Source organism: Ylistrum balloti, unplaced genomic scaffold, assembly GCF_031769215.1.
Source record: "Ylistrum balloti isolate Yb309-2 unplaced genomic scaffold, AGI_CSIRO_Ybal_v1 Utg369606, whole genome shotgun sequence".
Lineage (NCBI taxonomy): Eukaryota > Metazoa > Mollusca > Bivalvia > Pectinida > Pectinidae > Ylistrum > Ylistrum balloti.
In genome coordinates, this window is record NW_026781884.1 from 507,528 (window position 1) to 525,002 (window position 17,475).

General features: G+C 36.0%; 2 protein-coding genes across 2 annotated transcripts in view; one reads left to right on the top strand and one right to left on the bottom strand.

Annotated features, from left to right (window-relative positions):
• Window positions 1–17,475, bottom strand: part of LOC132546518 (tudor domain-containing protein 7B-like) — a 49,698-nt gene that overhangs the window by 19,972 nt on the left and 12,251 nt on the right. The window contains exons 11-13 of the mRNA XM_060210239.1: window positions 3,018–3,151; window positions 2,290–2,500; window positions 1,898–1,935 (exon numbers count right to left, since the gene is read on the bottom strand). Coding sequence (XP_060066222.1) covers window positions 1,898–1,935; window positions 2,290–2,500; window positions 3,018–3,151 — 383 coding nt within the window. The remainder of the gene's footprint in view (window positions 1–1,897; window positions 1,936–2,289; window positions 2,501–3,017; window positions 3,152–17,475) is intronic.
• On the top strand, window positions 13,341–16,034 carry LOC132546529 (BTB and MATH domain-containing protein 38-like). Its single transcript, XM_060210251.1, has 2 exons — window positions 13,341–13,737; window positions 15,505–16,034. The coding sequence occupies exons 1-2, from the start codon at window positions 13,341–13,343 to the stop codon at window positions 16,032–16,034; spliced, it is 927 nt and encodes a 308-aa protein (XP_060066234.1).

Consider the following 17,475-nt stretch of genomic DNA (forward strand, 5'->3'; position numbering starts at 1 on the left):
TATATTCCTGATGTACACAACATGGTCAATATATTCCTGATGTACACAACCACACAACATGGTCAATATATTCCTGATGTACACAACCACACAACATGGTCAATACATTCCTGATGTACACAACCACACAACATGGTCAATACATTCCTGATGTACACAACCACACAACATGGACAATATATTCCTGATGTACACAACCACACAACATGGTCAATATATTCCTGATGTACACAACCACACAACATGGTCAATACATTCCTGATGTACACAACCACACAACATGGTCAATACATTCCTGATGTACACAACCACACAACATGGTCAATATATTCCTGATGTACACAACCACACAACATGGACAATATATTCCTGATGTACACAACCACACAACATGGTCAATATATTCCTGATGTACACAACCACACAACATGGTCAATATATTCCTGATGTACACAACCACACAACATGGTCAATATATTCCTGATATACACAACCACACAACATGGTCAATATATTCCTGATGTACACAACCACACAACATGGTCAATACATTCCTGATGTACACAACCACACAACATGGACAATATATTCCTGAAACACCCAACCACACAACATGGACAATATATTCCTGATGTACACAACCACACAACATGGTCAATATATCCTGATGTACACAACCACACAACATGGTCAATTTATTCCTGATGTACACAACATGTTCAATATATTCCTGTTGTACACAACCACACAACATGGTCAATATATTCCAGATGCACATAACCACACAACATGGTCAATATATTCCTGAAGTATGCCATCATTCTTATCTCCAAAGCCAATGTTTTATATATCTACAATGTCACATGAACAGATCCATGTAAAATGGCTACCCGACAAGATATACAATCACACTGAGAATTCCTAATGCAATACATGTCCCCTACCAGTCCCTTAAAGCTAATACACTGTAATAATTTATAAAGATGGAACTGTTTGGTGTTAATTTGGCAAAAAAGGAAAGACCACAATTAGTTTGTAACTGATTTTAATGTAAGAATGCATATAAGTAAGTATGACAAACTGAGGAACTGCCAAAAAGTTACATCACCAATATCTAATACTATGCTACAGTAAGTGTGAGAGGTCAAAATCCTGCAAATAATGAAACCACTTGCACATTGAAAATTATTTTCTAAGAAAACATCTTGACCTTGACCTAATAACTCAGACTTTTAATGCTTAAAAATTGTTTAAAGTTTGATTAAAATCCCATTAATAAGTGTGGCCATAAGAACTCTACCAATTACTAATAAAAAGTCACAATGATCTTGACTCCACAATCCTGTTTTTAATCCTGTGCGGTTTGATCCTAATCCCATAAGGAAGGAAGCCACCAGACCATAGACACCAATTTTCTTAGAATAATAATTGTGACCTTGACCTTGACCAACAATCCTGAATCTCAAACTTGTTTTTAATAGTGTGAGGTTTTATCCTAATCCCATAAGGAAGGAAGCCATCAGACCATAGACAACAAATTTTCTTAAAATAATAATTGTGACCTTGACCTTGACCCAACAAAACTGAAACTTAAACTTGTCGAAGATGTTTTGATGTGTGTGGAAGTTTGTTGAGAATCCTACAACACAATAAATAAAAACATAACACAACCCTACATGATACTCTATAATTAGATATTTCCTTGGGGATCATATTTATTATCTATTCATGGGATAATTATGAAATGGTCAACTTCCTCATCATACACTGAGAGAAACCTTTTCTTGAAAAAAATCAGTTCTAGGAATTTGAGTGGAAACCATAAAACAATTTCAGACCCAATAAATAGCAGCTATACAGTAATCATGAAAGACACATTAATAAGCTGTATACTTACTCTAGTGGTAGAGGTTCTCCCTTTGGAATTTTGAGATCCTACAATGAGAAAAGTAATGAATTCTTATCTATGATTAAATTGACAGAAAAAAGTAATACCCTTTACAAAAGTATACATAATACATTGTGTAAAAAGTGTACAGCATTTTCCTTGAAAATAATTCTATCTAAAACGACATTATTCTGGTGAGTTTTATCAAGCAGCAATAGCAGAGTTATATGTTCTCAACCATTACTTTGATATGTCTTAACTTTAGATCAGAAGTTATCTGCCCTTTTCCCTAACAATGAGATACCAGGTGTTCCTGACCAAATTCAATGATATAAGCTGGTCTTTATCTTAACAACAGAAGAGTTATCTGCCCTCATTTAGTGATAATTATTGTTGTTTACCTTAACGGATGAGTTCTCTGCCTTTTGCCGTGACTCTGTAATAGTAGCTGGTGTGGGAGGTAATGGGCTTTGGTAGGTTTTGCGTGGGACTACCGGAGAAGTTTGAGTCGTTTCTCTGGGAATTGACTTGTGGGTTTGGCTGACGGGTTTGGTACCTCCTTGACTTGTCCCTGACACAGGTGTGATGATTTCATTGTCAGGGACAGCACTCCTTTAAGATATAATACCACAATCAAACATTTTCATTTCAAAGCTGACATTTAGAACTTTCAGACAACAGCTCCAGTATATCATAAATACAGGAAAAATTAATGATTCACATGGATATCAACTTCACTGATACCTCTGCTGAAACGATGGGATTACAACAAAGTGTTATAAACATGGAGAAGTACTTTCTAATAGAATTACAATAATCTGCCCCGAGTCTTATCAGTTATGTAATTTATCTCACCACTTGGGTTCTGTGTTAGCTTTGTTGAACTAGTTCAATAATATGACAGGAAATTTACAAACAACAGACAGAAAATATCACCTTAAACATATAATATGAGATCAGGAAATTCATTGACAATGTGTGGGGTCCCATTCTGGTAGTGGATTTATCTTTGCCTGTGTTTCATATTTCCTTTTTGTATACATAAATGTCAGTTAATTCAAATGATGCCTGGAAACAGAGACATGAAGTATTTTCCAGTACAATACTTTAAAAGAGTTTCAGAACTTACTCCTGTATGGTGGCTATATCATTCCACTGTTTGATAAGGCTGAAGAGGTGATCGGGTGGATCCTCCTTAAACTGCTCCTTGTAGAGCTCCATCAGGCGTTTCTTCCACAGACCATTTGCTTTGTTGCACAGCAACTACAACAGAGTTACAATTTCATAGATAGATATCAGGATTACATGGGATATACAAGGATGAAGTCTATTATCAGTAGAATCCTTGTCAAGGACAATGTCTCTTGTTAAAAGTCCTCCTGCTGCCCAGAACACCATCTTTTACTTAAGAATCAACTCTTCAGGACACAGTCATTTATCAACAGATCCCCTGCCCAGGACAAAATCTTTACTAGTGAATCCCCTGACCAAGACATAGTCTTTACTCGTGAATCCCCTGACCAGGACACAGTCTTTACTAGTGAATCCCCTGACCAGGACACAGTCTTTACTAGTGAATCCCCTGACCAGGACATTAACTAGTGAATCCCCTGACCAGGACACAGTCTTTACTAGTAAATCCCCTGACCAGGACACAGTCTTTACTAGTGAATCCCCTGACCAGGACACAGTCTTTACTAGTGAATCCCCTGACCAGGACAAAGTGTTTACTAGTGAATCCCCTGACCAGGACATAGTCTTTACTAGTGAATCCCCTGACCAGGACATTGTCTTTACTCATGAATACCCTGCCCAGAACATAGTCTTTACTAGTGAATCCCGTGACCAGGACACAGTCTTTACTAGTGAATCCCGTGACCAGGACACAGTCTTTACTAGTGAATCCCCTGACCAGGACACAGTCTTTACTAGTGAATCCCCTGACCAGGACACAGTCTTTACTAGTGAATCCCCTGACCAGGACACAGTCTTTACTAGTGAATCCCCTGACCAGGACACAGTCTTTACTAGTGAATCCACTGACCAGGGCATAATCTTTACTAGTGAATCCCCTGACCAGGACATAGTCTTTACTAGTGAATCCCCTGACCAGGACACAGTCTTTACTAGTGAATCCACTGACCAGGGCATAATCTTTACTAGTGAATCCCCTGACCAGGGCATAATCTTTACTAGTGAATCCCCTGACCAGGACATAGTCTTTACTAGTGAATCCCCTGACCAGGACACAGTCTTTACTAGTGAATCCCCTGACCAGGACACAGTCTTTACTAGTGAATCCCCTGACCAGGACACAGTCTTTACTAGTGAATCCCCTGACCAGGACACAGTCTTTACTAGTGAATCCCCTGACCAGGGCACAGTCTTTACTAGTGAATCCCCTGACCAGGACACAGTCTTTACTAGTGAATCCCCTGACCAGGACATAGTTTTTGCAAAAATATTAGCTTGGAGAATTAAGAGTAGTATTGGATGAAAGGTACTGCAGTAGTGTGTTCTACAAAGGGAAAACAACAGGAATATAACTGGGAGTTTTTTTTAATAGAGAAAGGCAATGTTTTCTACATGAAAAGGTTGGAAGAATGTCTGTAGGGAAAGAGGCAATGTTTTTTACATGCAAAGGTTGGAAGAATGTTTGTAGGGAAAGAGGCAATGTTTTTTACATGAAAAGGTTGGAAGAATGTCTGTAGGGAAATAGGCAATGTTTTTTTACATGCAAAGGTTGGAAGAATGTTTGTAGGGAAAGAGGCAATGCTTTTTACATGCAAAGGTTGGAAGAATGTTTGTAGGGAAAGAGGCAATGTTTTTTACATTGAAAGGTGGGGATAGAGCTTATAAGGATTGAGGCAATAATTTCTGGTGTGGAAAGGTCTGGAGAAATGCAATGTGTTTTATATAGAAAGGATACGGGAGTGAGATAGTGTGTTCTATAGGGAAAGGTCTGGAGAAATGCAATGTGTTTTATATAGAAAGGATACGGGAGTGAGATAGTGTGTTCTATAGGGAAAGGTCTGGAGAAATGCAATGTGTTTTATATAGAAAGGATACGGGAGTGAGATAGTGTGTTCTATAGGGAAAGGTCTGGAGAAATGCAATGTGTTTTATATAGAAAGGATACCGGAGTGAGATAGTGTGTTCTATAGGGAAAGGTCTGGAGAAATGCAATGTGTTTTATATAGAAAGGATACGGGAGTGAGATAGTGTGTTCTATAGGGAAAGGTCTGGAGAAATGCAATGTGTTTTATATAGAAAGGATACGGGAGTGAGACAGTATGTTCTATAGGGAAAGGTCTGGAGAAATGCAATGCGTTTTATATAGAAAGGATACGGGAGTGAGACAGTGTGTTCTATAGGGAAAGGTCTGGAGAAATGCAATGCGTTTTATATAGAAAGGATACGGGAGTGAGATAGTGTGTTCTATAGGGAAAGGTCTGGAGAAATGCAATGCGTTTTATATAGAAAGGATACGGGAGTGAGATAGTGTGTTCTATAGGGAAAGGTCTGGAGAAATGCAATGTGTTTTATATAGAAAGGATACCGGAGTGAGATAGTGTGTTCTATAGGGAAAGGTCTGGAGAAATGCAATGTGTTTTATATAGAAAGGATACGGGAGTGAGATAGTGTGTTCTATAGGGAAAGGTCTGGAGAAATGCAATGTGTTTTATATAGAAAGGATACGGGAGTGAGACAGTATGTTCTATAGGGAAAGGTCTGGAGAAATGCAATGCGTTTTATATAGAAAGGATACGGGAGTGAGATAGTGTGTTCTATAGGGAAAGGTCTGGAGAAATGCAATGCGTTTTATATAGAAAGGATACGGGAGTGAGATAGTGTGTTCTATAGGGAAAGGTCTGGAGAAATGCAATGCGTTTTATATAGAAAGGATACGGGAGTGAGATAGTGTGTTCTATAGGGAAAGGTCTGGAGAAATGCAATGTGTTTTATATAGAAAGGATACCGGAGTGAGATAGTGTGTTCTATAGGGAAAGGTCTGGAGAAATGCAATGTGTTTTATATAGAAAGGATACCGGAGTGAGACAGTGTGTTCTATAGGGAAAGGTCTGGAGAAATGCAATGCGTTTTATATAGAAAGGATACGGGAGTGAGACAGTGTGTTCTATAGGGAAAGGTCTGGAGAAATGCAATGCGTTTTATATAGAAAGGATACGGGAGTGAGATAGTGTGTTCTATAGGGAAAGGTCTGGAGAAATGCAATGTGTTTTATATAGAAAGGATACGGGAGTGAGATAGTGTGTTCTATAGGGAAAGGTCTGGAGAAATGCAATGTGTTTTATATAGAAAGGATACGGGAGTGAGATAGTGTGTTCTATAGGGAAAGGTCTGGAGAAATGCAATGTGTTTTATATAGAAAGGATACGGGAGTGAGACAGTATGTTCTATAGGGAAAGGTCTGGAGAAATGCAATGTGTTTTATATAGAAAGGATACGGGAGTGAGATAGTGTGTTCTATAGGGAAAGGTCTGGAGAAATGCAATGTGTTTTATATAGAAAGGATACGGGAGTGAGATAGTGTGTTCTATAGGGAAAGGTCTGGAGAAATGCAATGTGTTTTATATAGAAAGGATACGGGAGTGAGACAGTGTGTTCTATAGGGAAAGGTCTGGAGAAATGCAATGCGTTTTATATAGAAAGGATACGGGAGTGAGACAATGTGTTCTATAGGGAAAGGTCTGGAGAAATGCAATGCGTTTTATATAGAAAGGATACGGGAGTGAGACAGTGTGTTCTATAGGGAAAGGTCTGGAGAAATGCAATGTGTTTTATACAGAAAGGATACGGGAGTGAGACAGTGTATTCTATAGGGAAAGGTCTGGAGAAATGCAATGCGTTTTATATAGAAAGGATACTGGAGTGAGATAGTGTGTTCTATAGGGAAAGGTTGCACCAGTATTTGTTCAAGGAAAAGCAAATAAACATAATAGTAATTCTATTTCTCAACAACAGTAATTAGCATTTAACAAAGGAAAACGCTTTCTTCAATTAATTTCGGTTTTATAAAGCTGGTAACAGATTTAATTTCTGTACAGCATGTCAAACCTTGAGTATAGATCAAGCTAGTGAACCAATATTCTTGTGGTGTATGTATGTTTTTCTATTTGTGAGCTTTCTTTGTCAATATGCAATGAAACAGGTAATTCATATATTCAATACATTCAAGTTACTGTGAATAAATACAACAATATTTATAGTAAGTGAAACCAAGCCATTCTCATAGTGAAGGTGATCTACAATTCAAATATTTAAATGTCCTTATCTTGGCCAGCTATAACACACCAGCTTAAGAACACAGTTTGGAAAAATATTCTATTTCAAATAAACCTTACCTAACTGTTTCCTACAAGGGGAAAAACAAAACAAAAAAGAAAGAAAATTTGAATTTCAAATTCTAAAATCATTTTATTTTTGACAAATGCATTAATATTTATACCTCCACACACTTTACATCAGATGTCATTTTTAAATGACATTAAGCTGGTAAAGCTAGACATTTTGCTGACATGGCAGTGAAAATGTCAGTGATCAATACATAACATAAAGGACTATTCTTTTCAAAAGTTTTGTCAACTTAAAAAAATTGAAAAATTCAGATATATTATATCTTAAACCTCAGGAAATATTAGAAATTTTGATATTTGGACAATCTTAAACTGATATTTTTTAAAACAATGTTTGAATTCTAACATTTGATCCTAGCACCAAATTGTAATTTCATCTAAAATTTATTAAGAGGAAATTTATCACAATGTTGGTGAATAGCCATTCTCTATGGATTACAGCAGCCATTGTGTTCACATAGAAAGCAAAATTAATATTGATAAAAGAATCAAAGGGAGGTCATAAATGAGTACCTGTGTACAGGTAGACTATGTCTGTAGTACTGTTGGCAGTACACACTCTAGATGTGTGTACACTATGTCTGTAGTACTGTTGGCAGTACACACTCTAGATGTGTGTACACTATGTCTGTAGTACTGTTGGCAGTACACACTCTAGATGTGTGTACACTCTAACACCACTGTGTACAGGTAGACTATGTCTATAGTACTGTTGGCAGTACACACTCTAGATGTGTGTACACTCTAACACCACTGTGTACAGGTAGACTATGTCTGTAGTACTGTTGGCAGTACACACTCTAGATGTGTGTACACTCTAACACCACTGTGTACAGGTAGACTATGTCTGTAGTACTGTTGGCAGTACACACTCTAGATGTGTGTACACTCTAACACCACTGTGTACAGGTAGACTATGTCTGTAGTACTGTTGGCAGTACACACTCTAGATGTGTGTACACTATGTCTGTAGTACTGTTGGCAGTACACACTCTAGATGTGTGTACACTCTAACACCACTGTGTACAGGTAGACTATGTCTGTAGTACTGTTGGCAGTACACACTCTAGATGTGTGTACACTCTAACACCACTGTGTACAGGTAGACTATGTCTGTAGTACTGTTGGCAGTACACACTCTAGATGTGTGTACACTCTAACACCACTGTGTACAGGTAGACTATGTCTGTAGTACTGTTGGCAGTACACACTCTAGATGTGTGTACACTCTAACACCACTGTGTACAGGTAGACTATGTCTGTAGTACTGTTGGCAGTACACACTCTAGATGTGTCTACACCCTTACATTGCTGGGCAACACCCTAACAGATTTTAAATAGATGATTATCCTTTATAGAAATTCTAAACAGAAAATTACACATCAAATTGTCATTATTTTTACACTGTGTGGCTATCTAACATTACCACTGTATTTGTTACAAATAATCTTATATCAATAGAATTTTATGTGTTGAGAACATTGTAATTATTTTAACCCTTGTAATTAGCTAATGATTGTGTTTAGTAAAACTATATCATTTATAACTTGCTGAGAAAACCTGACCTGTGCCTAGCTGCTACACAGCTTATTACCAATGAATTGTAGTGGGGCTGTCAACAACAGTAATTCTGTATGCCAGTATATTGAGATATTGTATTATAATACAAAGGTTACACAGAGTTCTAGAGATTTTTCCCTCTACAAACAAACAGCCATAATTACAATATCATAATTTATTCAGTACAGAACAAAACACTTGGTAAATTAAGCTCCATTAACCTTATTAATGACCCAATATATTTATATATGTCTTAAGGTGCTTGTGCCTTTTCAACAAGAGAATATCACAAAAAACTAAATCTTCATCTTTATTGAATAATTTTTTATCGCACGAATTGTTTTAATGAGAACAAGAAACAATTTTGCCAGAATAGTGAAATCCCCTAAGAAAGAAACTGCAAATTGAAAAAACAGCACTGAATCTAGCCCTTTAAAATATCTACTTATCTTATAGCACTGTCTCCTTGAAGATAGAGGTTAATTCACTGATAACAATGGTTTTAAATGGTACCACCAACCAGAGCACAAATGAAGAAATTACAAAATTATACCTAAATGTACTACATACTTAGGAAATAAATTGAAAACCTCATTAATAATCCATTTAAAATCTGAAGTTTCAGTTAAATTCACATTAACAAATTGATGGTTATGATAATGATGTTTACGGAGTCAATCCATATCAATAACCCCCATAAAGGGCTTTAAACCAATTTTTCCTCCTGTGCATGTATGTACCTATATATTACAAAAGTATAAAATATTGCTATACCTGAATTCCGAATGCATTGTTAGCCTGCCTATAGAAAAACAAAATAACTTAAAATCAAAACTAGTGATCTACAAATATTCTGAAGATTTAAACATTTTTTTATTTCTACTTTAATTAATCTTGGTAGTTATAAATCCTAGGAATAGAATTTTGATTTCATACATTAAAATTTTTCAGAGGTTAATGTCAAGTTCCTTCTTGATCTAACTTAAGGACAATCTAACAATGCTTGGATGATTGATTACTTCCAACCTGTTTACCTATATGTACCTGTATATGAAATACCTTTTCAGGTGTGGTGGATCTACCTGAGTGGAAGGTCTGTCAGGTAAGGTATATACATATAAGTCTGTACACTCTCTCTGACAAGTAGATGTTGCATGTAACTTCTCATTATGATAACGGAATGTGAATGTTGACGACGTGATTTTTTTCATCCTGGTTGGAAATTTGTACCTCAGTGATTACAGGTAAGCCTATCATTGTTTCACACCTGTAATTTATTGGCTCCTGCACGTACTGATATCTAAATATACACATTAGAAGTATAAGAACAAAAAACTGTACAAGCAAGTAACATGAGCAAACAACACACACACAAACAAATGCGGTATTGTTTGTTTCATTCAGGTGAGCCTCTCATTTTATTTCTGTTCAACACTTGGTGTATGGGTTGTTTATCCAAGACTAAGTTACATAATAGAAAAATACAGTTGTGAAATGTAAAAAAAACAACCGCCTTTAATGTCATTCAGACGTACAAGGAATGAATAGCACCTCTGGTTAGCCCATTGTCAGAATTATAGAAGTGTATAGGTTGTTCTGCTGCACTGCCAAGATCACAAAATTTAATAGAAATAGCGTAACAAAGATCAGCTGTATCATCCATAAATGACATTGCTACTTTAAGGTCTAGGGGCTGTGGTAGCTCAGTCAGTTAGATCATTGTTCTTTGGAACTTTAGGCAAAGATCTATAGTGCAGGGGCTGACACTTTCAACCCATCGCAGTTTGTGTTTCTAGGGAATCTTAAAAATGAACTGGTCTGTGTATTCATGGTTGTATCCTTGGACAAGACACTTAACCCCAATTTCTGTTGATGACATGCAATGGACCTCCGGCATGTTGTTCAGTGAGGTAGCCATCAGCCTCTACTAGGAGACCATATCTCAAAATGGTCATGGCTGTTAACAGAGCAATTAAACCCAACAAACAAAACCTGATATCTATCAAAGAGAAGGAGATATATGATGGAAAATTACATAATTCTTCAAAGGCCCCATCATCTGTTAACCAATCAATTTTTCAAAGATACCAGTATTAAATTCTACAAACTTACAAACCTAGAATATTTCACAGCAATACATTTTCATATATCTTAGTCATTGTTTATTATGTAATGAAGTTAACATGTCTGTATCGATAAATTGTTCTGATATGTGAACATCTCAAAAATAAATCTATTGGTCCCTTGGTCTTTAGCCACTTACTGTCATCACAAGACCTGTAGTTAATCAAGAGACAAAGCCTACAAAGTATGAACAAAACTTCTCCACGACCATGATGAACAAAACTTTTACACGACCCTGATTCACGGCCTATCATATGCATAGCTAAGGACATCTCTGCATTGGTACAAATGCTTTAAAATGCTTCAGTTTTGGGCTGACTTGGGTTCATAAGGTTTTTCATTTGTCAATCTTATAGATTTAAAACGAAATCTGCCTACAGAATACAGGCACACTAAACTTTAATATACTTGATATACAAATTATCAAGAAGTGTACTCAAATTGATCTAACTGACTGTAAGTATTAAGTAGAGATCACAGGGATTTGTCACAAATTGCTAACCCCAAATTTCTTAGGAAAATATTCCACAGTAGTTCATTATATGACCATCTCTTGTCCCAATTTTGGCGGTATAAAGGGGTGGTGATACAACAGGGTTTCAGTATGACAGCTGATAGTATAACTGAAGTGTAGTAAAACACACTGAATATGTACATCTTAAACAAAGACTGAATATAACGCAGACTGACATAAACCTTTATCTTGAAAATTTATGCCAAGTCCCTGTGATAGAGCTGTTAACACTAAGAGATGTCTAGAATCTCTTGGCTATGCATCCTATCTATCTGGACAAACAGACGGTACAAATACCTAGGACAGTTTATTGCCCATCACTGTGTTTACAACATCTCAGTGACAAATGTCGAGATACCTTTATTGGCTTCTGCAATTAAATCTCTGTGTACTTTTACCTGGTGAGTGACATTGCTTCAATCCACGCTGTTCAAATATCTTATATACTATTAAACAGCCAGCTTACTGAACAGAAAAAAGGGCACATGATGTACACCTGTCAAAAAGGCACTGTGAGAACTTAGTCTCCAAACCATTTATTGCCAGAAGAATAATACATCTTTCATATACATCTACTTCACAAAGTTGTCTTTTAGTTTAATTCACTTCTACATTTTCTATCATATGGGTATGCTAGTATATTTTAATTCCAAAAGATATCATTTGAGTTTGTTAGTTTTTTTCAGATATACAAGCTATCATTTGAGTTTGTTAGTTTTTTCAGATATACAAGCTATCATTTGAGTTTGTTAGTTTTTTCAGATATACAAGCTATCTTTTGAGTTTATTAGTTTTTTCAGATATACAAGCTATCATTTGAGTTTGTTAGTTTTTTCAGATATACAAGCTATCATTTGAGTTTGTTAGTTTTTTTAAGATATACAAGCTATCTTTTGAGTTTATTAGTTTTTTAAGATATACAAGCTATCATTTGAGTTTGTTAGTTTTTTCAGATATACAAGCTATCATTTGAGTTTGTTAGTTTTTTCAGATATACAAGCTATCATTTGAGTTTGTTAGTTTATTCCAATTACATATTGCTGTTACATGGTTATATTAATTAGATAAAGTCAATCATCAGACAAGATATTATAAGGGTATGCCACATTTAATTTCAACCACACAGATGTTCTGTAAAAGATTTCTACCCTTTCCTGCTCAGATCACAATTAGTTTGCCTGGTAAATTTAACTGAAAAAATCATTCTTGTGCTTATCTGAACCAGATCAGTGTCTTCCTGACATATCTATTTTTTAATGACATGTTCTGGTAATATATACAATAACTTTCGAGAGGTAATTTGTAAATTGACAACAGTTTTTGAAAACCATACCCTTTAATAAACATGAGACCTTATCAATACCTGTTTAAAATTTTCTTTTCCCATACCGTAGAATGTGAGAAAACAATATTATGCACAGTAAAATCATATTTTTTGTGGGACTCAATTTCTGTGGTTTGTCCAAAATACATGATTTTGTGGACACTTAATTTTGTGGATAAATATAGCCCAATACCTCCACTTACAATTATTTTTACAAATAAATAAATAAGTGGGGAAAACCCCTAAGAACCAACATCCACTTACACTTATTTTTACAATTCATGGGCGAAAGATTTCTAGAACTTATAGTACCTACAAAATTAATGACAATAAATTTTCTAACTTAAATTAATGATTTTACTATGATTTGAAATTAAAGGAAATTATTTGTCAACGAAAATGTGTCAAATGTCATCCATGATTTGGGGCTAAGGAAGGAGACAAGAAAGCATATATTGAATATTAGAGAATTTTACAAAAAAGTTTAGTGGTACATCTTCGTTTATTCTTTAACAGGCTTCTGTCCTCATGATGTAGACAAAAACACCCAATATGTCTGATGTACATCAGAATGACGATAATTCTCATCCCAATTCCAATTCATCAAGCCTCAGAGAGACATCAGACCAATCTGCCAACAACCAGATTCACACATCAGAGCAAGTCCCCACCCAAGGGGATGGTACTGAGCCAGAAGGGGCTTATGGTTCCAACACCCTCAAGGACTTTACCCAGGAGGACGAGTTAAGCGATGTAACCTTACTTATAGAGGGGAGAGAACTCCATGTGCATCGCCAATACCTTGCTGAATGGTCTCCAGTATGGAGGAGAATGTTTTTAGGTGGATTTCTAGAGCAGCATGCTCGTCAGATACCACTTCCAGGCAAACGTATCACAGAAGTCACCGAACTGCTCCACTGTATTTATTCTTCACAGAAACCCATATCAGGTAACAAGAATGTCTGTTCCTGTCTATACATAGCCATAGCTGGTCTCACAGAATATAATAGGCTTGTATCAATATATTTTCATCACCAACTACATCAATCTGTACTTATCTGTACAAATAACAAAAGCACTTGTCTATTCCATCCTCAGGTATAAACATTACATAAAGTGTTCTCCCTAAGATTTAAAGCAGGAGGCAGATTGACAAATCTAACTGGCAGGGGGCCTCTGGAAGATTAATATTGATGTTTTTTTAGAATAAAATCACAGCTTCAGATGACAAACTGAAAGTTCAGAAGCATTAATTTTTTTCTTTGTGGTGATGGAAGAATTTACTGAAACATTTACAATAACAGACTACATAAACATCTCCAATAAAACCAGATATGGTAAGGTTTGCATGGCAATAGTGTTTTTGATTGTGTCTCTGTGTATCAGTGACAAGCAAGCATTCTCAAATAAATTGATATTTTATACCATTAGATTGCTTTCCACAGATAAAAAAAACAACAAATTGTTGTTTCGCCTTACGGAGGTAAGCTGCACTTCCTCATGGTGTTGTTTATTCATAAATTGGGATTGATCAGACGCTTTCGAACACTGCACAAAAAGGTTGTTTCATTAAAGCGTTGTTGTAATTTGACTACAGACTAAACTGAATTGATAAAGGACTTTCAAACACTGCACAAACAAAGCCGTTATTCAAGCATTGTCCTAAGCTTGACTACATGCTAAAATCAATCACAACACATGTAACTTTGACATTCACATGTTATAATCACACGATTATGTAACTTACGGTAACCGTTCGACAGACAACGAATTTAATCTGGGAAATATGTTTTTTTCCTTCAACTTGATGAATTTTAACTGGCAAATTTGGCGTTTTAGGAGGTCAAATTGTTCGGCTGCCGGCTCTTTGGGAACACACTGTATATATTTTATATTTTGTTTTGTTTTTGATTTTATTTTGAGAAAGAGGGGTTCTACATGTTGGCATTTTTTAATTCTGCTAAAAAAGACCCATCCGTTTTGCATAAAGCTTGATGTAGGTGAAACGATACCAAATCCCGTCACTGTAACTACATCAAATCTATCTTGCATGTATGTACACAGGTAATAAAAATCATCCATTCTAACCAGTGTTAATTTTTCCCTTCAAAGCTACGAAAAATTATGTTTATGAAACAAATTCATTTTTAGTCAATCAAACTGAGTGAACAGAGTTTTCTACAATCCAAAATGAATTTGTTTTGTGCATTGCTTCTTTCATCATTCAAATTATTTGTCAAACCCTTGACCTTCCTTTACTGAGCCACAATAATAGCAAGAGTCAAGGTCCATGGATCATGGAGCTGAAGGTTTACCAACAAGCAACATCAGCCTAGTCATTCATGTTTAATTTAATGCAAAGACATAATTATATTTTCTATGAGGCTCAATTTTTGTATTTTAAATTAAGTGTTTTGTAGACATCTGATTTTATTTATTGACATTACTATAAAGATCAAGACTCACTTATAGAACACTTGTCGTTCAAATTATATTGAAAAAAAAATGTTTAAAATTTTGAATACTTGATTCTTTTGGGAACATATGAACTCATAGATTAACAATACTAGGAAATCAAACAACCAACCAATGAATAATTAAGGACCTGACAGTATTTACTTAATACAGTGTATTTTTCAGAAAAACAAGTTACCCATTTCCTTTTCTCTGTGGATGATTTTCCCTTACAAATGAATTATTATCTCCCCTGTTTCAGATGAGAATGTGAGATTCTTGTTGGAACTTGCCGAGGAGTACCAGATAGATAGGATCAAACACCGCTGTGAAAAATTTCTCCTCACACAACAAAGCAACCTTGAGGCACTTTACCTTGCCCAAAAGTTTCAGCTACGGACATTGTACCGTCGCTGTGTCAATTTCTCAAAGACAAAATCTGTAAGTGACCTTGAGCGTAACCCTTACTACACTAAACTTAATGCAGACACGAAAGTAGATGTTCTAAAAGCCAAGACAGATATGTTGAATGATCATGCCAACAGTCTGGCAAATCGAGAGACATCACTGAGTCGTAGATGCGACCTGCTGACAATGGAGCGTGACAATATGAAAGCGAGTCTACAAGCGATTCACGGCATCTGGGCTGTGCCCAACAAACGGTGTTACAAGCATGTCACAAACAAAGATTTTAACTTCTCCTGTCTGGACTGTAATGAGAACATGTACCGAGAGATCCGTGCCCTGTGTGGGAGAGGTCAACATCTTAGACGCTATTTTCCTCCTAAATAAGTCATACCAGTACCTGTTATGTGATTGTGTTACTTTATAATGTACTAGTTGTAGCAGACTGATGTTCAGTTGTGTTTTCGCACAGAATAGAGAAAAATTTTGTAACTTTCCATACAACTTAAAGAACTGACATCTGATCTAAGACAATTTTCAATCCAAAATTGTCTATCTTTTAAAAAGAACTTTGTGGAATACATCCACACTTAGTGGTATACTGTTATAATTTATTGTTTGTTTGCTGGGGTTATTGTCCACAGTGTAATTTTTAGGGGTGGGGCCTCCTTGTAGTAACTGGTGGGCACCTTACTGAACAAATCATGCAAAGCCTGTTCCATGTCATCAAGAGCAAATAGGGTCAAGTGTCTTTACTAAGGACATAATTATGACAAATCTAGCCCATTTCTCAGCTTATTATGAAACACAAACCTCCATGGGTAGTGAGCATCGAAAAAGAGAACCAAGGATTTCCACCTGAGCTTACATAAGCCAACATGTTAACTGACTGTACTATCATGGTCCTCTACACCTCAGAGAAGCACAATGTGAAGATCAAGATCAATACCATGTACTCCAAGGAATCATAGGGCCACTGTCCATCCTGGAATCATGGCTTTGAGAACATAACACCAAAATTGTATGGTGCTATGACATGTAAATTTAATATTACACTAATATTGTAATATACTTAGTATTCCGTATATATCTAGATCACTTGAGTGGTATAATAAATCACACATCAGATAATTCTTTTGTTTTTTTATCATTATCCTATCACTATTGCCACTGACTCAGACACCCGTCAATAAACAAAACATATGCAATGTTGCTACTGTACCAACATGTAGACTAATTACTGTTGTACCAATATGTAGACTAATTACTGCTGTATCAGTATGTAGACTAATTACTGCTGTATCAGTGTTGTGTAGACTAATTACTGCTGTATCAGTGTGTAGACTAATTACTGCTGTATCAGTGTGTAGACTAATTACTGCTGTATCAGTGTGTAGACTAATTACTGCTGTATCAGTGTGTAGACTAATTACTGCTGTATCAGTGTGTAGACTAATTACTGCGGTATCAGTGTGTAGACTAATTACTGCTGTATCAGTATGTAGACTAATTACTGCTGTATCCGTATGTAGACTAATTACTGCTGTATCAGTGTGTAGACTAATTACTGCTGTATCAGTATGTGGACTAATTACTGCTGTATCAGTATGTAGACTAATTACTGCTGTATCAGTATGTGGACTAATTACTGCTGTATCAGTATGTAGACTAATTACTGCTGTATCAGTGTGTAGACTAATTACTGCTGTATCAGTATGTAGACTAATTACTGCTGTATCAGTATGTAGACTAATTACTGCTGTATCAGTGTGTAGACTAATTACTGCTGTATCAGTATGTGGACTAATTACTGCTGTATCAGTATGTA

Bases quoted from the DNA above. Each gene is read 5' to 3' on its own strand.
- LOC132546529 (XM_060210251.1), top strand. From the start codon at position 13,341: ATGTCTGATGTACATCAGAATGACGATAATTCTCATCCCAATTCCAAT. The intron at 13,738-15,504 runs GTAACAAGAATG...CCCCTGTTTCAG, and splicing joins TTCACAGAAACCCATATCAG to ATGAGAATGTGAGATTCTTG.